The sequence below is a fragment of the Pyrus communis genome, chromosome 12, assembly GCF_041283825.1.
Source record: "Pyrus communis isolate YQ-2024b chromosome 12, ASM4128382v1, whole genome shotgun sequence".
Lineage (NCBI taxonomy): Eukaryota > Viridiplantae > Streptophyta > Magnoliopsida > Rosales > Rosaceae > Pyrus > Pyrus communis.
This window is the reverse complement of record NC_142576.1, coordinates 23896763-23922710: the sequence shown is the minus strand read 5'-3', so window position 1 is coordinate 23922710 and position 25948 is coordinate 23896763. Positions and strand designations below refer to the sequence as shown.

General features: G+C 34.6%; 3 protein-coding genes across 4 annotated transcripts; 2 read left to right on the top strand and 1 right to left on the bottom strand.

Annotated features, from left to right (window-relative positions):
- Positions 1-2226: 2226 nt before the first annotated feature.
- On the top strand, positions 2227-5760 carry LOC137745851 (1-(5-phosphoribosyl)-5-[(5-phosphoribosylamino)methylideneamino] imidazole-4-carboxamide isomerase HISN3, chloroplastic). Of its 2 annotated transcripts, XR_015953847.1 has the most exons (9): positions 2227-2398; positions 2493-2557; positions 2698-2905; positions 3321-3406; positions 3530-3631; positions 3979-4112; positions 4850-4898; positions 5367-5593; positions 5639-5760. XR_015953847.1 is itself a non-coding variant. In XM_068485882.2 (8 exons), exons 1-8 carry the CDS (start codon positions 2272-2274, stop codon positions 5541-5543), a joined length of 948 nt encoding a protein of 315 aa, XP_068341983.2. In that variant the 5' UTR covers positions 2227-2271; the 3' UTR covers positions 5544-5760. The 2 variants fall into 2 exon arrangements, 1 of the variants encoding a protein (XP_068341983.2); XM_068485882.2 differs by having other exon boundaries at positions 5367-5760.
- A 2730-nt stretch (positions 5761-8490) lies between these two features.
- Positions 8491-11046, top strand: LOC137746116 (SOUL heme-binding family protein). Its single transcript, XM_068486186.2, has 8 exons — positions 8491-8762; positions 8874-8960; positions 9127-9197; positions 9322-9423; positions 9590-9694; positions 10059-10194; positions 10498-10607; positions 10729-11046. The coding sequence occupies exons 1-8, from the start codon at positions 8540-8542 to the stop codon at positions 10801-10803; spliced, it is 909 nt and encodes a 302-aa protein (XP_068342287.2). The 5' UTR covers positions 8491-8539; the 3' UTR covers positions 10804-11046.
- A 2236-nt stretch (positions 11047-13282) lies between these two features.
- Positions 13283-14020, bottom strand: LOC137744580 (uncharacterized). The gene has a single exon (XM_068484358.2). The coding sequence runs from the start codon at positions 13939-13941 to the stop codon at positions 13453-13455; it is 489 nt and encodes a 162-aa protein (XP_068340459.2). The 5' UTR covers positions 13942-14020; the 3' UTR covers positions 13283-13452.
- Between the last annotated feature and the right edge of the window lie 11928 nt (positions 14021-25948).

Here is a 25948-nt window from a genome sequence, read left to right as displayed (position 1 = left end):
CAACCAAAATAAAATAAAATAGACAAATATTAATTTGGAAAATATTAATTCGGAAAATTTTTAATAAAAACTGTCATTACTGAAAAATGAAATAGAAAATATAGCCATTGGTGCAACTTTTTCATCTTTAATTATGTTTGTCGTATAATTTAGCCGAATTTTTTTTTTTTAATGTAAAAATATAGATGTACTAAAAAAAAAATTATTTTTGTCGTGTAAATTTATTGTTTATCACATGTATATACAACAAAAGTATGAAACATATGAAAAGATTCATCCAGTAACATAAAAAAGTTGGCCAGTCAAGAAAAACACGATTAGATAAAGTATCGATCATGTAAGTATTTTGAATTATAGTAGTATTTATGAATATGTTCTGCTTGACTTTTCTCTCAGTACCTAAGCTAAACTTATGGTATTTTAACAAAAAGTTTTGTTGGAAATCATATTTAAACTAAAAATACCCTAACGACTATAAGTTTTTATATGAATATTCGATCAGAAATAAAAGTGGACATTGCATAGTATGATCCTTATAAAGAGTTCGATTAATTTCTATACTATCATTCGTCTACATATTTTGTGTGTATAAACATATTTTTTAGAAAATGAGAATGAGAGAAAGAGAGAATGTGGGGGGAGTGACAGGTTTTTGGTTTTTTGTTTTTTTATTTTTTTTAATTTTAAATAGTACAGATATTTTAACATCACCTGTAGATGAGGTTTTAATATAAAATAAAATAAAATTTGGACATGTGAAATTACATTATTGCTCTTTTTTTTGTGATAGAAGACTAAATTGTTTTTTTCATTCTTTTTGGTTGACAAAAAGGATTTCATTAATTAATAAAAATATCTATTAATCTTACAGTAAAAGTTCAACTCCATTCACCTCAAATGTTCACTTGTAATCATGTGTTTCAGTTTGAAGTGTTTTTTAATATGACTTATTATATTAACATCTCACAAATTGTTGAATAAACCTCAAATACTTAATACATCCCACATTTATTTTTTTCAATTAAAATTATCTTAATATACCTCACATACTTCCCCATAATACCTATCACAACCCTCATTCTTAATATACACCTTACATTTTCTACATGCTCCCCATGTTTTCTATACACTCCCACATTTCTTAAATCTTATAAAACTTTTAATTTGAACAAAAATTTCATACTAGAATTTTGACAAAAGATGCCGCCTGAGATTTAAAACATATGTGGATTGTTTTCAATTCCATCATTAAAACCCATGTTGTCAGTTTTTAATATTTAGTGGTAGTTTTAGGTGTTTCATTCTTCATGTAATCCATGTGATCCCTAAAAGATGAATACGAATTTTGTCACATCCTTGCCGGGCTCCCACCACATCCTGAACTCGACTCCATCGTGGCATGATATTGTCCCCTTTGGGTCCCGACTACGCCCTCACGATTTTGTTTATGAGAAGTCACACGAAAACTTCCCAGTGGGTCACCAATTATGGGATTGTTCTGGCGCGTTACTCGCTTAATTTAGGAGTTCCGATGAAACCTGAAGCCAGTGAGCTCCCAAAACGCCTCGTGCTAGGTAGAGATAGGAATTTACATATAAAGCTTACATGATCCACTTCCCTGGACGATGTGGGATCTTACAAATTTAGAAACTTGAATAACTCATCAAAAGCAAAATTAAATAATTATCGATGTCATCAAAATCACTAAAACAATAAAAAATATGAAGTCTTACCTCATGTGAAGCTGCCAAAACATCGATTTCTTATTTCATTCATCAAATTTTTTTTCTCAATCAACATGTTTGTAGTTTCATTAGTTAGAGTTTTGTTCAACAATGGAGGGTTGGAATGGTTTTGATACTTGAAGAAGGTAAATAATACGTTAAAAGTGATTTGGTATATAGATTTTTTTTTTTAAGCTTAATAAGGTCAAAATTGTCATTACATAATAGGGTAAATAAGTCATTTAATACTAAATTTTAATGTGGAATGCATTCAACATTTGGTGGGAAGCTAATATAAAAAGTCTCTTAATATTAACAATGGCTTAAAAATTTATACGCGCAAAACCCTCCTATAAACTGATGCAGTTGTAAAATTTTCGGGAGTGGATTGTAAAAATTAAAAACATGGTGGCCAATGTGAAGGAAGGAAAAAAAAAACCCAACCTTGGGTGATTTGACATAAATACCCCGTCCTTTGGATACATATCGGAACCCAAGTCACGCTCTTCTGCTTCAAGCCTTCAACCTGGACTGAAACAGAAGCAGAATGAAAGTTGAGACCTTCAATGCCGCTTTCTCTTCCGATGTTCGTACATTTCACAGGGTTCCGAGCTCTTCAATTTTCGGCGCAAAAAGGCCTAAAATTTTGACTGCCAGACCTTCCATGGCCTCCGGTAAGTATATTTCTGCTTCCGTTTCATCTTCTACTTTGGTATTTACCCTTTTCATACAGTAATTCAACGCGCATTTTCCCATTATCTGGTGCAGGATTCACCCGGCGGATTTCGATCCGCTGCGCTGTTCGCTTCCGGCCTTGCATTGACATACACAAGGTACTGCAACTTCAGTTTATCAAATCTCATTCTTTTGAATCATTTGGGGTTTTCTGTAAGTCGGTTATATATGTTTTTGTGATGAGCTGAATTATCTTTCTTTTGGGATTTCTGAGTTTGTTATTTGATTTTTACTTCAGGGTAAAGTGAAGCAGATTGTTGGGTCTACCCTTTCGGATTCGAAGGATGATGGGTCGGTTCTTGTTACCAATTTTGTGTCGGATAAGTCCGCGGCGGAGTATGCAAAGATGTATAAAGAAGATGGGCTTACAGGTGGTCATGTGATCATGCTTGGAGCTGACCCTTTTAGTAGAGCTGCAGCCATTGAAGCTTTGCATGCCTATCCTGGTGGGTCTATTGCCTGCCTTCTTGTTCTTGTATATTCTGTTGCTGTTTTAGATATTATTTAACAATTTTCGGATCAAAAGATTAAAATTAGTCGTCTAGTAATTATTTTGGTAATATTAGAGAAGTGATTCTTATCGGATTCATCTATCAGTTTCGAATCTCAATGTGCAGTTCAAGAGATAGTAGTTTGGCTGGATGAGTGTAAATTAGATCAAAAGATTGTTACTTAGCTTCAGATACTTAGCAATTCTGCAAAAACATCGGCGTCTAATTATTATTGCAGATACTGAGATTTTCAAGTTGGTTGAGTGCCTTGGGAGTATGCTATTTCACCTTAATCTCTATCGTTGATGATATGTTTGGAACTTACAGATTTTCCTCTGCTGACCTTGCTGCGAGGACTGGTATAATCTAGGTGGCTTGCAAGTAGGAGGTGGGATCAATTCAGAAAATTGTTTGCGTTACATAGAAGAAGGGGCTAGCCATGTCATCGTCACCTCGGTAAGTTACCACATTTTTTCCACCTTTTACACCTATATATTAAAGAAGATTTATTTAGATCAATTTGTGTCACGAAATCATTTCTTTACATTTGGCATGGTGTTTTTTTTTTTGTTTTTGTAGTATGTATTTAACAATGGACAAATGGACCTTGAAAGGCTTAAAGATCTTGTTCTTGTTGTTGGAAAAGAGAGGCTTGTTTTGGACCTTAGCTGCAGAAAGAGGGTATGAAGCTAACGAAGAACCATACCTCCTTTGTTATTGTCTATTTGTTTATTTTCTTTTCAAGGCTAAGCAGAGTTATTTATGTACTTTCATCTTAAGCAGTTTTTATGTGTATTTGATTCGTTGTAATCCGAGTTTAATGAAAACTGAGATCATATTGGTGTTGTTTGACTAGAGTAGCAATTTTCAGAGACAATTGCAAATCTTCATATCAGCACTAAAAATATCAAATCATTATTAGAGCTTTTCTTATTCTTAATGTTTTCCTTAAGTATTTTTGACTACCTATTTTCTAGGCTTTTAAATGTTGGTCTTAATTTTCATATATAAATTGCTTTAATGTGCAGGATGGTAAATATGCAATCGTCACGGATAGATGGCAGAAGTTCAGTGATGTGAATCTTGATGAGGAAATATTGAATTTTCTTGCCAACTTTGCAGATGAATTTCTGGTACATGGTGTTGATGTTGAAGGGAAAAAGTAAGTCATATATGTTGCCATTTTATTCCATTGCTTCAAGAGATACGCTGGTCCAACCGAATTTTACAATATTAATGCCTTAAAAAGAGGTTTCGACTATAATTAGTAGTTAAAGGAAAATGATATTCCATAATGGAATTAAATGATTTCTCCTTGCCTGAGAAAACTAACTGGGGCTTTAGCTTTCTGTGCTCTCGTATTGACAACTGAGAAATGCAATTTTTAAAGGTCCATGAGTTTGATGCATCGTGTTCTTGGTAAATGCTTTTCTTTTCTTTTTCTTTCCTATATCCTTTCTTGTTCCCATTCACACTTTTTTCTGATATCAAGAATTTTCCCCCTATTTACAGATAAAACTATATCACTTTTGAGTTTTGAGTCAAATCCACTATTCAAGTAAACGATGGATTAATTTATAATAATGTGTTATTTTTCTTCCATTTCTGATGGATCGAGTTTAAAGAAGATCCAATTTTGAGTTTAGCTTCTGCTATAATTTCATTTGAAGTTTATTTTTGGCCGTAAATTTTTAGAATAACTATACTGATAACACATTTGCCAATTCCAGATGGTCTGCTACTTTGTTTGTTTAGTTAATTACTATACTTGTTGAAAGCTTACAATTGCATATCAGTATGAGTACCATCCCCAAACCCCCAACCTGACTTCCAATATTTGAAAAAGACAAACATGTTTATCTGTTGAGTTCTAACAAATCTTATATTTGCTTATCGCAGGCTGGGCATTGATGAGGAGCTTGTGGCGTTGCTTGGAAAGCATTCACCGGTTGGTAACTTTATAATAAAATGGCACATTTACGTCTTTTGCTAACTGCAAAGGTTTTTAAAATCATAGTTTGTTGCTGGAAATGTAGCTCCATCTCGTCATTTCACTAAAAAAATAGTCCACATTTCTATTTAGACTACTGTTGGCTGTTTTATGTTCAGTTGAACAGAGTCGAAATATTATTTTATTCCCCACATAGATGACCTTGGAAAGACAAAGAACTGAGCCATGATTGTTGTGATCTAAATCATTTGTATAGTGAATGGTTATTCAAATGCATATGCCCCATTGGTACAAAGCCGTCAAGCATGAGACTTTATTATTCTGATTAAGCCAGAAGGCTTGGGGCTACATGCTGCACTCATGTTATGGTAGAGAATCAGGCATGGGGAGCAGACATTTTGAAATTCTTACGTTCATGCATTGTACATGTTCAAATTACTTATAGGCTATGTTTTTGGGTGCCAGATTCCTGTAACTTATGCTGGTGGTGTGACTGTAATGGCTGATTTAGAGAGGATTAAAGTGGCAGGACTGGGACACGTAGATGTTACTGTTGGCAGCGCTTTGGATGTTTTTGGAGGCAACTTGTCATACAAAGACGTCGTTGCTTGGCATGCCCAGCAGGAGTCCTTGACTGTTTAGTGCATTTCTATTATCTTTTGGTTCTGTGCGCGCACTATTTTGACGTCTAGGTTATTCTGGTTTCGGTTCTATGTGTGCACTATTTTGACATCTAGGTTATTCTGGTTTATGTATTTTGAAAATTCATTGCATAGGAGAGTTCAGCTCTGTAACTTCGAAAAATGCCGCGTTGTAAGTTATGAGCTATTATTTTTTTGGGTCAGTGAAAATTTGCATCTGGATAATGTGCCGAAACCGAGTTTGGAGCCTTAAGATACAGATCAAGATTGGAGCCTTAAGATACAGATCAAGATTGGAGCCTTAAGATATAAAATTAAGCTCAGAGTTTGTCATGTTTTACTTTTAGGCTGTGTTTATTCATGGGAGATGATTTCCCATGCTTTTCCTAGGGGATAGGAAATGAAAATTTTCTTTATGTTTGTTAGTGATGGGAAAGAAACATAGTTTTTGGATTAATAGGTAGGTTTTTCGTAAAATAAAGTAATTAATGCATCTCCAATGGGATGCAAAAAACCTTGAGAGATGTATTTTTTAGTTGGCCAGAAATCTCTCCAATGACGAGAGGTAAAATATTCATTTTTGTTGGAAAATTTAAATAAAAACTTGCATCCAATGACGAGATGTAAAATATTCATTTTTTGTTGGAAAAATGTGAATAAAAACTTGCTTCTTTTGGTGGTGGGTCTTGCTAAAGAAAATTAAAAACGATTTCAATTTAAATCTTTCACACGAGTAGGATGCTCAAACCAAAGAATATTTTCTAAATTTGCTACTTCAGCTACCAGATTGGGGTTGAGAGTGCACAGCCTGACCTCATCGTGAGAAATTTTAACTCCGCTACACAAAATAAACGATTTAATTTTATACAATTGTACTCGTGAGTAATACCTATAATAACTCTTTTATAACCGTAATCATCAAACTTAAATGGGTGAATAACTATGGTTATTACATCTGCAGATACTATTTGAGAGGTATTAGCTAGCTTTGCTACATGGTGGATTTCTTATCCACTATTTTATAATTCTTATTTTTATTTTAATAAAGTGTTATTGTTTCTTCTAAAAAAAAAATTACATCGGTGGATACTTTGCCGATGCAAAGTGCCAGCTACTTTAATCATCAAAATCGATAAGCACGTATTTATCATCACTTATAGCAATGATAACGTCTACTTCGTACTACACATATTGATTATATATTTTCAAAATAGAACGGTGCAACCCAAAATGACCATGTTAATTGGTAAATCAATTTTAATTTCCTCCAAAATCTCATATACAACTTACACTCTAACATTCATCACTATACACTTTCTCTCACATTTTATGGCACAACTAAGACTTTCATATCTTTTATAGCAAAAACCATGCAAATTTTTGTGAAGAGAGTCATACAAAACTTGCTCAATATGAATTGTCTTACGGGCAAGAATATCATGAAGATTCTTTTCAAGCCTCCAAAAATGTTCAGAAGAAAAAAATTTGTACAAGAAAATGCCATAACATGCTACGAAGAGAATTTTCTGTAGCAACAATAATGATTTTCTGTTTGTATCACTGTCAGGCTATCCAAGTGAAGCAATCATTCAATAGTAAAGAAGCTGAGGAAAAAGAAAAAAAAAAAAAGAAAAAGAAAAAGCAATTTTCATGAAATACTAGTTTTTTTTGTTGATAAGCGTGTTTAGAGTAAATTGTAGCTATGATCCATTCACTTTAATTTAATTGGAGCAATGATCCCTCAACTAAAAATCCATTACCATTGGTCCCTCAACTCATCAAAACGTGCAGCTATGGTTCCTCAACTAAAAATTCATTATCATTGGTCCCTCAACTTTAATTCAACTGGAGAAATGGTGCCTTAACTTTAACTCAATTGTAACAATGGTTCTTCCAACATAACTCGTTTTGACAAAAATTTTGACGTAGTTGACGAAAAGAACCATAATTACACACTTTGATGAGTTGAGAGATCCTAATTGTATAAATAGTCATTCCAACATAACTTATTTTGACAAAATTTTGACGAAATTGATGAAAATGACTATAGTTACACATTTTGATAAGTTGAGGGACCAATAATAATGGATTTTTAATTGAGGGACCATTGCTACAATTTATTCGCATGTTTATCATGTCAAAACAGGGTTACTAAAGATGAATTTTTTAGTGTGCTAAAAAACACGGTCTTGTATAATAAGTATCCTAATGCGAATGGTTAAAATAATTTTCAAGTATCCAATAAGTTATTATGACACTTGGTAAATCAAAACGTGTTTCCGACACACTGAAAAGTCTCTCATTACTAACCATCTCCAATGATTGTGCTATATTTAGCCACTACTCTTAAATATAGCACATTCAAAATAGAACAATACATGTCACTTAGTACTAGTAGTATTCCTCTTTACTTTATAAGTGAGGTTTTATATTCGATTCAAATTATTGTTAATCCATTGTGAGGCTAAGCTCAATCTTTATTAAGAGGTCTTATATTCGATTTATATTATTGTTGGCCCAATAAAAGATATCACATATTCTTTGTTTTAAGTAAAATTTTTTTTTTTAAATAAGTCGTCAATTTAAAAAAAAACAATAAAATAAGTGTTAAATTATTTTCAGACAAAATCAAAAAATGAGTATTCATCATTGTGAGTAGACAAGTATTATCCTTAAAAATATAGTTTTTAAAGAAATAGTTTTCCATCTCCAATTCAAATGACTAAACTGAGTTGAGCGATAGCGTTAGTAAGTTAAATGTTAGATTAGTCACCGAGATGGTTTGATCTCACGTCGTCATGTAAGGTCACAATACCAAAAAATAAAATAAAATAAATAAACTGAGGGTCAGTACCTGCAATATCCCTCTACAGTGAGGGGCGAATATGGTATTTCATTAAAAGTAACATCCATCCCCGGGAAAATCATAACCACTACTCCCTCTCTCACTTCCTCTCTGCAACAGAAAATTCAAAAAAATCAAGAAAAAAGCTTTCAATGTCGTTCACTCACACGCACCCTTCCAAAACCCTAACCTGCACTTCCCTCTCCGGAAACCCTAACATCTACAGACGACTCACCACCGTCTCCATGGCGACGGACCGAGCGGCCGCAGTCCCCTCCCCGCCGCAGCAGCGGAGGAGGACCATGCCCGCTCTAGAAGCCCGAGTCTCCCTCATCGCCGCTCTCGCTATTCAAGCGTCGTCTCTCTCCCAGCGACGTAAATGTTCAAATCAACTTCCTCCCACACACACACTCGAAGCTTTCAAAGATTTAAAACTGGATCCCTGGTAACAATTTTGTTTCAACGTTTTGGCCCTTTAACTTGCAGTTTTGCTCGAGTTGGCCACGGAGACTGCAAAATATGTCTTCCCCAAACAGTTTGAGGCTCGTACTCTCGAAGAAGCCCTCATGGCAGGTAATCTTTTGGGCATTTTTTGAAAAAGCGATATTTTAAAGTACTCTAATAGACGGGAATGGGGATTCGAACTTGGGTGCCGGGAACAGGTTGCCCTTGGCTAACTGGCCTAACCACGTATGCGGCATTTATTTTCAATTAATTTTTCGGTGTATATTTGGTGTAGTTCCGGACATTGAAACGGTGAAGTTCAAAGTTCTGAGTAGGAGAGACCAGTATGAGATTAGAGAAATTGAGGTATTGTTAAAAGCTTCATTTTTTTTCGGTTCCATTTTCGCCCTCTTGAGATTATTCAGTTTAGTTGTAATTCACTGTCTCATGTAAGCAATGACTAATTGGGATTGTGAGTGTATGGAATCAGCCTTACATTATAGCAGAGACAACAATGCCTGGAAAGACTGGTTTTGATTTCAATGGTGCATCTCAATCCTTCAATGTCTTAGCTGAATACCTGTTTGGTAAGGTACTTTGAAATTTCTTCCCCCTTTTCTTGTCGGGGTTTTTATTTATTTCCTTCTCGCAATGGTTTGGTCTTTAATATATAATTTTGTTTATTTAACCACTTAATGTGATTTTGTTATCCATCTAACCCTGTTTGGCTATCTTACTTTGTTCTTATGCCGGTTAAGAATACCACCAAGGAGAAAATGGAGATGACCACACCGGTTTATACACGTAAAGTTCAATCGGATGGGGAGAAAATGGAAATGACAACTCCTGTGATAACAAAGAGGGTAACTCTTATACACTCATCTTATGTTAATGTTATCTGGCACCATGTGTATTTTGCTGATGATTCAAACTAAGATGTTATACCTGAAGTTCTGCTGAGATTACATGTTCTTTCGTGTAAGTTTCAAATGCTTATAATTATCCGTGCAAAAATGTTGCAAGAAACTCACGACACCAAAATATTAGCTCATGAAGTTGGCCATGGTTGTCTCATTTAGTTAGTCCATTTTGGAATTGAATATTTAATTTTAATATATGTTTTGGTGGTGTAAGTCTGGATTGGTATTTTGACCTCTTTCCCAATATGTTATATTTAGTCTTTATCCTTCTTTTTTCACGATCTACTTTCTCTATAATTGCATCTAGCTGGGAGATCAAGATAAATGGCAGATGTCCTTTGTCATTCCCTCGAAATACGGTGCCAATACGCCATTGCCTAAAGATCCATCTGTAAGGATCGAAGAGGTCCCTAGGAAAGTAGTTGCAGTTGTTGCCTTTTCAGGTCTGTTTTCTCCTTATATTATCAGCTATGTAGATATTTTGTGAATTTGGGTTATTGTATTGAAAGTACATGATTCTATGTGGTAAATTGCATTCAAGTCCAAGATTCCACTAGTTGATAAGCATGGTTATATCTAGTTCATGTGGTGTGCTATTGTAGCTGAAGTTTAGTTAAGTATTACTTAATTGCAGGAAACTTGTGGTAATAATTGCAGTTTCAATTTCACTGAGAGTAATTTATGGTTTGTTTAGTCTAGATTTTTCAACTGTATCATGACAGTTTATGCTCGCAATGTCAAATCAGGGTTTGTTACTAATGAGGAAGTTAAGAAACGAGAATCCAAGCTAAGGGAAGCTCTGAAAAATGATGGACAGTTCCATGTGAAGGAGGGAACTTCAGTGGAAGTTGCACAGGTACGTTCTTCACTGCATTATAAATAAGAAAAATGTCAGAACAATCTAACTTCAAGGTACTTTATGTACACATTGTCTTTTAAAATGCCATTTACACTTTTCCCTTTCAATATGAATGCAGTATAATCCACCATTTACACTTCCATTTCAACGGCGTAATGAGATCAGTCTGGAAGTTGAAAGTAAAGAGGAATAGTAGTTTCTATACGGAAATTTACAATCTTGTGGTTATCGACTATACACCATTTCTCCTGTAAAGAAAGTAGAAACTAAAGTGAGTTGGATATCTGCTAATCAAATATATTATGTAACGTCATACGGTATGTAAATATAGTAATAGGGACTACATAAAGTTTGTGATATACCAGTTTCTGATATGTATATTGGTCTTCACCTATTCTTCTGGTGCCATTGAATATGTTCATCCGGTTCTCTTTTATTCCTTTTCATTCATTCTCTTCAAGTTGTTGCTTATGCGTGCATATAGTCAGCGGTATATAAATTCATTGTTCATTCAGATGATTATGGAGGGGGAATGCTGTTAATTGACTTGAGATACTTATTGGTGCATAAGAAGTGAGAGTTGTTTAACTGAAATGTGATATGCATACGTCATTGTTTCTTGCTTGCATCACACGTGCCCACCAACATATAAAACTAAGCTACTCCCAGTGTGCCTAGTGCTTTATGATGAAAGCCAAAATAAGTAATGGCAACCTAGTCAGTCTCAGCCTTTATAGTGCTTATAGTGAAGTTTGAATGTATGACTACCCACTGGGATCGAAAAGGGATCGAACATGGCCTCCTTATTGTTCTTTAGAGTTTAGATAAGAATACATGTCCTAGTATGACGAAACAGAGTAGCTATAATTCAAACTTGAAATGCCAATAGCACAACCATGTGCTGTAAAGAAATCTAAAGTACTTGTGCTTTTCTGTAGGACCTTTTATTTCCTTATCTGGTTTCCTATCAACAAGGAGGGACCTGTGTTTGTTCTGTGAGAAGCTGATATGGGAAATAAAGGGTAGATAGAGACCGTTTCAGTGGACAACTTGGCTAATAAGTTTCTGCATAATTTGCAATATTATATGGTCAACTAGTTCTTCTTGTAGACTGTAGAGTGTCTTACTTAGTAATTTGAATGTGTTACTGAACGCAACAAGTAGATAATTACTGAATGAAAAGTGCTTTTGGCTTTCATTTACCTAGAGTTCAGTTACATACTTGATTGTAAGAATGATGCAACAAGGACTCTATGTATCTATTGTGAGGATGTGAAGGTAAAAGAGTCCCACATCGGTGAAATGAGAAACCTTGCAAGGTCTTATAACAGGTTGAGTTACTCCCCATTTGCCAATTGGTTTTATGGTAGAACGTCAACTTTCTTTATGGTAGTAGAGCAGGTTGGCCCATGTGTGAAGCCCAATGGCTACACGTGCTCCAGATCACCCAATTTGTGTTGTCCACATGTTTGGCTTGAAAATTCACTACACGTGAGGGAGCGTGTGAGGATGTGAAGATAAAAGAGTCCCACATCGGTAAAAGGAGAAACCTTACAAGATCTTATAAGAGGTTGGATTGGTCAAGAATACTCCTAAGCAGCAGTAAAACAGTTTTGAAGTGCTACCGGAACCACCATATTTGGTATATGAAGTATAGTAGAGGTAACTTATAGCCATTCTTCCATGATACACACACACACACACACAAGCAATTTAACTAGAGCTAGTTGACTTATTCTATCATTCCATTATGGGAAGTTGCAAGAGGCTTTCATATGGGAGCACTAGCACCACCACCACCACCACAAAAATGTAATAATTTGGATGTATAGAAAAGATAACGTGTCAATAGCGGGAATTGTTATTAACACTTTAAAAGGGCACTCCTTCCTCATTTTTTCATTCAGGTGGAGTGTAGGATAACTATTTTGGCGTGCCAATAACATAAGATATGCTTTGTATTTTTTTGGTATCTTTTTTGTGATTTGGCAGGTGAGGCTGGAGGCTCAAGGGGCCAACTCATAGAGGCATATGTATTGCTACATCATCCTTTCGTCATATTACATGCTCGTTGGTATTTCGACCTGATATAGAAAACTGTTTACTCGCGTTGATATTTATTATGCTGCGACAGTTTCTTCCCCTCTTTACCACCAAGTTGTATGAAATTTCTTGGAAATTCATTTCTGTAGTTTGAACCGTTATATTATAACTAACTTTGTGTTTTTTTTCTCTTAGACGTTTTGTTTTGTTTTTTCTTTTTTCACTTATGAGAGGCTTAGGGCAAAATGGTAGATCAAGACATAAGAAGACTTGGACATAAATTTTAAGAAAAGACATGGAGTACTTGGAGTTAACGGAAGACTTGGTGCAAAACCGAGCTCAATGGCGTTCTAGGATTCATACAGCCGACCTCACTTAGTGAAATAAGACTTTCTTCCTTCTTCTTGTTGGGGCTTGGTTGTGATTCTTGTGTACTAGAGAGATGCATGAGACTAAGGTTTTGAATGACGCGCAGATTCTACGATTAGGATGCAACATACCAATTAGAGAACAGATTAAGAACTTGTATCAAAACCGAGCGCAGTAATATTTTAGGATTCACAACCGACGCCATTGAGTGGGATAAGGCTTTGTTGTTATTGTTGTATTAAGAACTTAAATGTGAGAAGGGAAAGAAAAGCTAAACTGTATTTTTCATGGATCTTTGTTTACTTTATATGTATGTTACAGAAAACCGATCATGCGGAGAGATACTTGTTTTCTTTTCTTCTTTCATATTTCATTTTTTTTGAAAGGAGAGATTAGTATACAATTCTACATACTAACGATTATACTATTGCTAGTTTACTTCAGGTATGCTTTCTAGAACGGGTTTCCACCCTTCACAGTTACCATCGTCGTTGAAGCTGTTGGTATTACTCTGCTCTACGCCTTTTTCACTTTGAAGCCGAGAGACCATTTCATCAAGAACTGCAACTCCTCCCTTTCTCAACATCTCCTGCAGTTCTTGCTTACTTATAATCAGCTTAATCCTTACGACTTTTGTTTCTTGTTCAGGTTCGGCTTCAGGCTCCGAAAAACTCACCTTCTTCTGGGAAGCCTTTTTCGGCGGTGGCAGAGGGAGAGGTACGAGATGGTAGAGGTGACCACCAAGCAACTTGGAGTCTGGCCGGAGATGCTGGTAGACTGGAGCTGTCTCGGATATTGCATGGCCAGAAAACTCCGATAACACCTGGTAAACTTTCATGTCTGCTCTGTACTCTAAGATTTTCCCATCTGGTCTCATAATCTTTGTTATATTTTCTTGCATAACCAAGCAATTCCCCATACTTTTGCTTGTCACAACTTGGTAAGAACAAAATTTTGGCTTTAGAAAAGTTGGGTATTGTGAGTGAGGGGCGTTGGGACTTGGGAATATAGATGGGTTGTATATAAAGGAGATGGCTACAATCCTCCCCTTTATATTGCTTAATATTACAAATATGCCTTGTTTTTCTCTGGACCCCACCTTTTTTTTGGAGCATTAAACTATAGGTTGATGACCAAGTGGGTGAAGTAATCATAGATGTTGGATACACACTTGATTTGGATGGACGAAATGGTTGGTGATTAAGAAGTGGTAAGTAAATAATAAATTAAAACATCATGGGTAGTTTAGAATAGGATTAGTACTAAGCAAGATCTGCAATGATTAAAGCAAAAATCTATTTATCCTTCTGTCTCTTTGTTGTTGTGTGAGTCGGCTCACCGAGTAATAAGATAACGCGTCCAATAAGTATATTGAGTCGATTATCATCAGACCTCATGATACAAGAAAAAACTCTCTTGCAACCAAGATATAATATAATCCTAATGACATCGTTCATCTATGTATTCAATAAGTGCACGATGCTTGCTGCATGGTGACACGGGTTACAAGAGAGTTTCTCCTATTATCTTCTTCATGTAGTGTTAGTCGACTCACGAGTTATAATTAATATTCCGAGCCAAATCAGTGTTTAATTAAGTGGGTTATCACCAGACTCCATCACACAGTAAAAGATCCAGTGTAGGGCCACTATAACAAAAGGACCTGAATGGTTGACTACTTTCCTAGACTCGTATTTTGTTTTTGCAACACTTGATGTTTTATATAGCTGCTTCCAGCAGTTGCTTTAAAACTTTCCCCACTGAGGTCGGTATGGCTGGAACCTGGAACGCATGATGAAATCACAGAAACCGTTTTCTATTTCCCCTTTGTGTCTCACTCGGTGTGGATGCCAAACTGGAAGGCATCTTTCATGTGTATAAATGGTCATTTCTGTCCGTTCAATGAATCCAGAAAAGCCTCTACTTGAACGCAATTCTAAGGTTCATGTCCAACTCTAGCTTTTGTGGTTAATTATGGGGCTTCACATCGGTGCATTAAATGCTACGAACATTAGATAACTTGTATTCACGAGATCACAATAAAAACAATAATTCAAATCAATCAAAGTCATCCAATGCTCGTAGCATGTAAGAAATTTCCGTAAATTATGAGATACTATTCTTGTGTGAAATAAGATTTTTTTTAGTTGTAGCCATAAATTATAGCCTTGTTCTACTTTTTGCCTCCTAAACTTTTAATTTGTGTCAATGTCCTGCTTGCAAGCTTGCAGTTAGTTCTGTCAATTATTTCGTCAAGTTGAAGGTTAACTCTTGGTCCATTGTGCACAATAGAAGCTTTTGAATTTGTGGCAGGTGTTTTAAGTTTTAATTCTTCTCAATATTTTTTTCTTCTGATAAATCAATTCTTCCAAGTAGCATCTTCTTGATGCATTTGGCCGTCCATTGCACAAGATAGAATTAATGTAAAATTGTGACAGAACTGAAACCGATGGTTTGGGGATAGTGGCATAAGTTCGAAGAACAAAGTGGGAAATGCCAAAATTTAGGGCATTGCTAAAAGTTGAAGAATGCTACAGTTAATTGTCTATACGTTTGTAAGGAAATCTTAACGTTGACACAATATAGGTGGTCACGAATCGCTCATACACGACTGTCGCTAGGAGTGCTGATTAAATAATTAAATGGAGGGTAATAAATATTTCTTACCCCAAAAAATGTGATCTCCAATTTGTTATGCGTGTCCCCACAAAGACAATATAGGATGGGAAAGGCTTGTGTGCTTTTCGATTTTTACCTAAATAAATGTCCCTGTCAAGAGAAATGCGTGTCAGTTAGGCATTGCTCTGCCGCTCGCGGCTCACACTGGACCATTTGAGGCGCACTCAGGTATCCCAGTGAGGTTAAGCCTGTTGTAGCATTTGGTTTTTTCAACAAAAATGGTTGTTGAGATTTGCATAACTATTTACTTTGATCATTGAGATTTGAAATCAATATAAATAATCACTGAGACTATCCACTATCAATCATTTTAGTCCTTAGGTGAAAAATTATGTTAAATAAGGATCAAAATGACTAAATTACCCTTAATTTAATAAACAATAGATCAAAATGATTTGACAAAAAAAGATATTTTTGTCATTTTACCCCTATTTTATGGAGATTTTTCATAAAATGACCAAAATGATTGATTGTGGACAAACTCAGGGACCAATTTATTGATTTCAGATCTCAGGGATCAAAATGAAAAGTTATGTAAATCTCAATGACTATTTTGGCTAAAAACCGCAACATTTTCTACTTGCTCCGCAACTTGATTGCTTCACCCCAAACACGAGAAAGTTTTTCATATGCTCGGAACACGGCTACCTAATGTTATTATATGATACGTCGGATGATATATTGTGTGATAATTGTTCTCAATGCATGTACAGACTTCTCCTATGAAAATCAAATGGTAAAACAAAAAGAGAGAAAATTGGTTCCACTACTTTGTGGAGTAACTCCTCAAAGTAGTTCGTGGACGATTCGTAGAGTTTCGTACTTATGATCGGAATTGTTCATATTAAAAAACATTATGTAAAGATTTATCTCTATACAAAATCAAATTGAAATTAAGGTTGTTTAGTTAATCAACTATAGCAAATAAATAGAAGATTCGTAATACTTTACTAATTCTGATCATATTATACAGTTCGATAACTAAATGATATTATATATATATATATTTTTTTTTTCATAAATGATTTGTTCATAATGATTTGTAATTGAACGATTCCGATTATAACCATAAAGTTATGTGAATTTGTCACGAATTTTTTTATGCACGCTTTTCTCCACGATTTTGTGGAGTCGAGTATCTCTCACACGAAAAAAGGGTGGGGATTGTGATTTGGAACAACAATTTGGTCAATTGAAAAAGAAATAAAATTAGTCCTTGATGAGCTATACAAGGGACGGAGACCCACTTGATGAGAGCTATATGGCATGAATCATGGTGATAAAAAGAGTAACATCAGTTTTCTTCTTAGTTGTGGTGAGTGATGCTGTCAACACGCATGCTTGAAATATGAATTTTGGCAGTTCACCTTTTTACTAGTGGAAAAAGAAATTATCATCTTTTACTTTAGAAATACCAAGCAAGAAAAGCAAAAAATGACAATGATTTCTCTGCTTTGATATCTAACATGAGGGAAATGCCCACTTTGCTGCCTTTAACTTTTTCTTGTTTGGTTTTTATTTAGTTTATATTTCAAAGTCTTCTGAGGTCTTCATCAACTTAGGAGGGTTTAGAGAAAAAAGAGATGGAGGAAAGTCTTTGAAGACTTGGAATAAAAAACCACATAAAAAAGAAAAAGAAAAAAAGATATGTAGTACTTGAAGCAACGGAAGACTAGACAAAACCAACCACAGTAGTGTTTTAAGATTCATACAACTAATTAATGGTATAAAGCTTGGTTGTTGTTCTTGTAAAATCAGGAATTTGTTCAGAATAAAAATGAGAAAGAATGAAAGATACAGAAAAGACATGTAAATGTAGGAGTGAATTGCACTAATTGCTTAATGCTTATGCCATTGAGTTATTCTGAATATATAGTTTAAACAATATTTAAAAACATTTTTTTAACAATTCAAGAGTTGGTGCTTAATGTTGTATTAGATCGAATACTAATATGTTTTACGCTTAATAATTATGTCTTACAATTTAATCATTTCACAGCTGACCCAGTCAAGTCTTATATTGATGATGGCATTATCCATGCCCCTAAAGAAGTTTTAAATACATTGATTTGATCTTGTCGCTTTCATTTGGGTGATGTGTTTAGTTTTTTGTTCTCTTCCTCTCATAAAAAAGACTTAATTTGAATGATGTATGCATAAAATGTTTAGTATAATAGGAAATTTGTTTTCAGTAAATAATTTCATATTTCGACGTAGGTTAATTAATTATCATTTTATTTTATCCTTTAAAACTAAAGGTCAATAAAAACTATTTTCTCTCCAATTAAGCAATACCTGCTTTCTAATGTTACATTTGATTAATTCAAGTATTATAATAACGGCGTAATTGATTATGTTGGTACTTTTGGGGTTCTGGCCTAGTGACGATGGTAGTCCCTGGCAAAAGTGATGATGGTGGCAATGACATTGTTAAGGAGGGTAAGGGTTAGGGTGGAGGTGGTGGAAGTTGGCAGAGCCAGTGCTAAGCAATGGTTGTGGCGGTGTCCATGGTGGCGGTAGAAATAATGGCAATGATGATGATGGTAGTGAAGATGAATTTTTGTTTCTAAACTCCATTTTAGAATCCCTTGATAAATATTTTAGTGGTAGCTTAAGTTTGAAAACAAATTATAATAATTGATGGTAAATTTACGGGAAAGTATAAAATATTTACGGTGTCCGTGTCACTACTGGGAAGGAACTTCATATCTTTTCTAATATTGAAATATGAAAATATGATTCGATCATTTTTTTTACATAAGTTGATACGTTTCTGCTTCAACTTAGAGAGATGAATACTAACTTTTTATATTATAAAAATGGAAGAGCTTTGACTATATTCAATAATTAAATTTGTTTATTAAAATTAACAAAGAGAAGATAAAGATTGCTTAGTAGACCACAAGAGCTAGATAGTGAAACTGTGAAAAAGAAACCATGGAACTTTTATTATATTCTAAATGGAAAAATCTTTCTTCCATAAACATTAATAAAGAAGTGAAAATGGAAATCTATCCTAAGCACTGACGATATATACCCCCAGTTTTAATATCCCTCAACTTGTATGTCTCTTCGTGTTGAAAAGAACATGTTTCTTTAATGGTTGTGCTATTTCACTTCTTCAATTCATTTGATCTGATGATCAGAAGTTGAGAGTAGTGTGTGAGAGGTGAGAGATTTTTCAGTAAAGTAGAACATGGGGCGGAGCACCACATGTCATTAAACACTTGAAGGGACACTTGAAAAGAAAAATATTTTCTCGAATTGTATAATGACATATGGTTTTCGCTCTGTATTTTAAGCATACTAAAAATTTCTAGTAAGAAGGAAAATGGAATACATAGATAACACCACTCTTCTTTAATACATTTGACAAAGACTTTCTAGCCACTTTTTTCAAAATTTAGAAACATAGTTGCCCCGTCGATCGAAAAGAACTCTAGCCCTCTCGATCGACATCCTTGGAGCAATATTCGAACCGTTCTCAAGACTGTTTGAGCTGTGTTCAAACTGACTATGTATAGTAATTATATATATATATATATATATATTAGCAGAGAGCACACATTTTGTGTGTGTGTGAACAATTTATCTTAATAATTGTATTTTTTTTTTAATATTACATAATTATTTTTTTGTTCTCCTTATGTAAATATTGTGTATCAAAAGTGAGGATAAAATTAGAAAAATATGATTGTCATTATCTAAAAAAAAGAGGGTAAAATAGGAAAAATAGGGATATGATTGTCATTTTGTCAAAAGGTACAAAATTACTATTTTACCCTCCTTTTCTCAACCGTGTGTATTAAAAGTGAGGTCAAAATAGGAAAAAAAGGGAAAAAAAGTTGACAAGGAGGGTTTTCTTAATAATAACTAGCATATGGGCACACACACACAAAGTGCGTAAGAAAATTTTTTATTTTTGTTTTTGAAATAGAAGGAGAGAGAGGAAGAGAGTGATAGAGAATGTAGGAGTAGGAATATATATATATTTTTTTAATTAGAGATATGTTAGAATTACATGTAGGTGAAACTTTGAAAAAAAAACAACAAAATTTGGATGTATGAAACTACATTTCTGCCCCCATATTTCTTATTCATGTTCTGTTTTAATTAGAGTGTTAAACTGATAATTTTATAGAATTTTAGTTGACAATGAGTTGTTTATTAATTAGTAGAGATATAATAATAATAATAATAATAATATAATAGTGTGTGTGTGTACACATTTGGCAAATGGCTGCTTTTCAACATGAAATCTCTGTCGTTTACTCCAAGCCCTAGAAGTTTTGAAACTTGAAGATATCGTAGAATGCACGCAAGAATACAACGCTGGTCTTTTGCTCTTGAGCTTAATTAAATTTTTGCCCTATTGATTCTTGTAATAAGGGTTGGTACGGTTAAGATGCATGGTGCCTTTATTGTTACGTCAGCCTGATGAATGAAAGCACTTTCTGCTGGATTTGGATTCTCTTCTGAGCTCAGAAGATTGAGCCTCCTGAGCAAAACACGTGGATTGTTGAATTTTGATCAAACGACTATAATTATTATAACTTTTAAAGAGTCCTTTTATTTGTAGTCATTGGATCAAAATCTAACGGTTCACGTGCTTTGCTCAGAGGCTCCAGCCCCCTGAGCTCAGAAGAGGATCCAAATCCCTTTCTGCCACCCCTGCATTAGAAAAAGACCTACTATATAATTCCATCTACCTTGCAAACGTAGGGATTTTCCAGCAACCCATTTATAGGGGTACGAGTTTTTATATGTTCTTGCATGATTCTGTTCCACAAACTTTATCATTTTTCTTTCAAATTTCCATGCTTTTGCTTTGTAACATATACGTATTGACTCTAAGGCATATGAAGTACACGCACATTCTTTGTGAACAAAGAATAATTGGCTTGCATAATATATATTTTATATAGATATGCCTGCTGCTGGAGCTGCCTTATGATCCTATCTGACAAAGAGGGAAGGTCCTCTTTTAATTGCTTCACATAGGAAAATTATTGTCTTTTTCTGAACCCAAAGTGGAAAGGCAACTGCACTTTACTCATTAGATTTGAGACAGTAGTATTCCTTTCTCATTCTTCTCTGATAAATAGTCTAAAAGCACTTCTCCTTTTAGACAAAAGCAGCTTCCTCGGCTTAATTTCCCTCCGACATTCCCTCCTTTTCTCTTGTTACTTTGTGGCTTCTAGATTGGGTCAAGGAGGGGGAAAAGAGATCCTCTCCGGATCTCTTCCTCCTAATCCATCAAATCAGAGAATATGTGTCATTGAAATTTGATTGAATGACTGAAGTTATTATAAGTTTTAAAGTGAACCCCTATTTGTAGCCGTTGGATCAAATTTCAATAGCACAGATTCCTTGATTTGGTGGATTAAGAAGAAGAGATCCGAAGAGATCCCTTTCCAAGGAGGGGGACCATGGTCGGCTTACATGGCAGCCCAAAGCACCACACTTGCCTCTCAATGGTTGGACGGTGCTACCCTAGTAGAATTACCATCATTTGGCTTGTTATTTTTGACCTGATTACTTGATAATTAAGTGTCTGATTAGTCACTTGGAGAATGACAAGTGTCATTCATATATCCTTGCCAGATCTCGCATGTATTTGTTGGGAGGCAAGGGTAATCTGTGAAGTTACATGATTTCACTATTAACTGCATCGGAATTTTGTATAAAACTTCATACTTACTGAGTTACGCAGAATTAACAAGTGGTTATGTTTCTCTTCTCGTGCGATGAGATATAGAGAAAAATGAGTATTCACCCCGCCTGGTGTAGGCAAGGTTTCTATATTCTCCTTACGACATTTTCGTAAGTTCTGGTATGTCATGTAAATTTTGAATGGGGTTCAATATGTTGAGAGACATGCACACATGGCAGCTTGGACGCTGATGCCTAATTAATACCAATTAATTATATCATATTATATTCAACCAAAATGATAAATAAATCGAAAGTTGTACAAATTGAACCACGAGCTGGTGGCCCAATGGTAAAAGGTGAATTGCAAGGCTTTCTTCAAATTAAAAACTGGAGGTCTTAAGTTCGAAACCTACTGCTGGTGCGGAAGGTAGACTGGTGGCCAAAGAGAGGCTAAAATACCTCTGTGAGTCTTCTCAGCCCCCTGAAGGGATGGATAACCATGGCTTGTCACCAGTTGTCCTCCTTCTTAAATAAAAGAAAAAAAATTGTACAAATTGCCCAGAGAAAAGAAGTAGGCAAATACTTTCTAAAAATAATGGTGTTAATTTGCATTGTTCATCATGGAAGCAGTAAAGTTCAGACCTACACAGATATTAGCCCCTTCATTTGAATTTCATTTGAATATTTGTAGACGGTGCATGAGCAAAGTTATCCAACATTCCCTTATAGATAAATATATAAATATATATATATATATATATATATATATATATATAAACCCTAATTTCATACCTATAGATATGATTCAAAACCCTCCAAACCCTAAGCCCTTTTATACAACAACAACAACAATCAAGCCTTATCCCACGAAGTGAGGTCGGTTGTATGAATTCTAAAACGCCACAATGCTCAATTTTGCACCAAGTCTTCCATGAACATAAAATTTTTCATCGATCTTAGTTTTCTATACTATGTATTATCACACTAGGGTTAATATATATCGATCCTCTCAAAAGCAATAACTGTATTCCTATTTATTATTCAAGTACAAGTGATATATAGTGGATTTTATAAATTTTACTTGGATGAAAAGACGTAAAGCTTGTATCTTGAAGTCAGGGTATATATCCATACGCATGCATGTACGTACGTACGTACGCGTAGGCTAGCTCTCGTTCACAGGTCATGCAAGCTTTTCTAGTTTTATGTATAACTTATAACCAGTGGTCTGAGCCTACTGCTATAAAATAGTGCTGAAACTGGAAATTAAAAATGGGAAGTCTGTTTATTATTCTCTTTATCCATCCAGAAAATCAAAAGGGGGGAGTAGCAATTGAATGAGACACTCATGGTGGTGACGGGTGGGGGAAGGCAACCAAAGTCAGCCGCCCCATTACTGTGGCCTCTCAGAAGCAGTTGCTATAAAACTGCAGATGAAGTGACTTTGTTAATTTGTACTGGAGTTTGAATCTTTGAGTGCCTCCAAATAGGGGCTATCTTCCCTGTCCCAATGAAAGAGTTGACATTAGACTAAAGATCCCGTTAGGTTGTTGAGAGTTTGGGTAAGTTTCCACATATTTTTGTTGGAACATGGAATCCCATATTTCTCTAACGTGCCAAAAAAGAAAACCTTTTTCTTATACCTAATTAAAGCTTCAGCTATGGCTAATATTATATTTTCCTAAGGACTAGCCGTAAAGAGGGCTCAATTTGACCATTTTCAGAAAATGTATACACGAGCGATGCGTCTTACAACTTTTCGATGTGGAACCACAAAAAGTAGACATTCTCAGACATCAACTCCGGTGAACGTCGTGGTTACTTGTAGGGGTGGAAAATTGTGCCATAAACCGATACCATACGGGTCGGTTCATAATGGTATGATATAGTTTTGGCATTTTTTCATATCAGTTGACATTTTACCAAACCGACAAGTAATGGCATGGTTTTGGTAATTGTTTTTGTATGCCGCGGTATGCCATACCTACCAATATATATATATATATATATATATATATATATATCTATTTAGATATTTTAGGTATTTTTTACATGCTTGACTCCTCACTTTTAGGATTTAGAAAATAAATGACTCTTTAGTTTTAGGGTTTAAAAAATATATGTATATGTATATGATTCATGCCATGCATAATAAATATAGAAAATATTGTTAACCAAATTGATAGCATGATGATTACTGATACTATATATACACGTATATATGATTTTGAATGTATATGTGTTGCTTATGTTTAGGATGATGGAGTCTAGCTAATCAACCGCTAGTGCACAACATGGATTAACCCAAAATGAACCACACAATGCAACCGAACAAGCACCCCAATCTGAAAATCAAATTGAGCTCTTGGAACTGGAAGATAGAGAGGAAGAAGTGGAAACCACCGGTTGTGCCATTTACCAACCGAACCAGCAATAATTTTAGCTAAACTAATTTTTGACAACCGCAAGAAGACGGTTGGTTAGCGGTAACTGATTTTCGTTAATTATGTATATGTAGCTGGCAGGTGGCATAAAAAATTTGGAACAGTTTGCCAACCGAACCCAGCCCTAGTTACTTGCAGGAGACAGCCTGCAGCGGGATCAGTGTTACCAAGTGGGGGGATTCGATACTTAAAGCCCAAGACCGTTCGGCATTGAAGAGGGACTCGAGAAAAGGGTGGGATCCTGAGAGAGAGAGAGAGAGAGAGAGAGAGAGAGAGAGAGAGAGAGAGAGAGAGGGGAAGATTTCTACTACTTTGTGTTGAGAGATTTTGTAACAGCCAACAAATATATAACATACATTTTGAGTAGACATAGCACATTCATTCGGGAGAACTACTTAAATCTTGTTGTTTTCACATTTACACTGCCATCATACCAATGGTCCTTTGTTGACCTCCCATATTTGAGTATTAAGAAACAAACATGACAACTTGACTAAAAAACAATATGAATAAAACACTTTCAAGTTGGCCATTATCGTGTCTGCACCATAATTGTGTCAACATATTTAACACGATTACTAACCAATTTGTGTTTCAGGTCAACTCGCCTAATTCAAAAATGACAAACTCTTACATGTTTACGTAATTCATATACAATCAATATAACATGAATAACAAGAGATAACCCATTTAAACTAATGATGAAATGAAAATTTATCCCGTTTATTTGATGTATACAATATATTTTATGAGTAGTTCTGGTACTTATGAACATTAACATGTTTAATAAAACTGTGTTTGGGTTTGAAAAAGAGGACTCGATTTCGTGCTTGTGCTGAATTTGGTTAGACACAAACTATCACTCTTTTTGTAGGGTACATGATAGGGTAAATTAGAAACAATAAATTTATTTGGACACATAAAAACAACATGCCGACACAATCTCTAATAGAGATAGACCTTACCATTGTCTACAAGACCTACCTGTATATAAACGTACATTAATAAGTATGTTAATTTGTGTCTCTAACAAGCATTACTAGAAAAATAATCCCAAACAACATAAAAGCAATAACTTTCAAACTAAAGGAGGTGGTGCAACGACCTGAAAAAAACAGTATTAACTTCACATCCAACACAAGAAGGAGAGGAGAGATTTTCAATGTATCGAAAATACAGAACAGAACACCACATGTCATCGTAAAATTAGAGAGTAACACTAAAAAAAAGAAGAAAAAAAATTCCTCCAATTATATAATGATATGTAATGTTTTGGGCAGACTAGAAAAATCTCTCCACCACAAGCAAAGGAAACTCAAATTTATTAATTTAATTTATCTTTTCCTTATAATTGGAAATGCATGGTTGGAATCGTAATATGCCTAATTGCCCATATTGGAGTTGTATTGAAAAGTTAGTTTCACAATTGTCTCAATGAGTTTGAGATATTTCATTTAAGAATTGGCATATGACTGAACTTGGTTGCATGTTTTGCATTGTTGCCATCCAATCACATGTTTTAAACCTTATATTAAAAAAAAAAACTTATTTTAAACAACAATGTTTGGTTTCAGAAAATTGTGAAGGAATTTCTTGTTAAAATACTTTGTGGTCGATTTACTGAACTTCCTGCTCATGATAAGAATCGTTCAAATTAAGATTGTTTATTTAATAAAGATTATTTTTGTAAAGAATCAGTTAAAACTAAGGTCTTTTATTTAATCAACTGCAACAAATAGATAGACGGTTTTTAGTGCTTTATCAATTTCAACCATCTGATTTTGTACAGTTAAATGACAAAAGGCTCGATTGAAGTGCTTTTAAAATGACTGAAAGTGTTTTTGGCAAAAATATTTTTAGAACCAATTCTTGATAAAAACTCAAATGAATCTTGTAAAAGCATTTGAGGTACTTTTTGGAAGAAACACAAGTTATGTACATTTTGTAGGAAACACTTTCAAGTGCTTTTAGAACCCAATTTTTTTTTTCTTCTAAAAACACTTTCAATTATTTTAAAAATACTTTCAAACGAGTCCTAAACAATCTCATATTTTATTGGGTTTCTAAAGACATATAATGATAAATAATGTGAACAATTCTCATTAAAAGTATAGAATTCCATAAGTTCATGACCAAGTGTTTCCAATA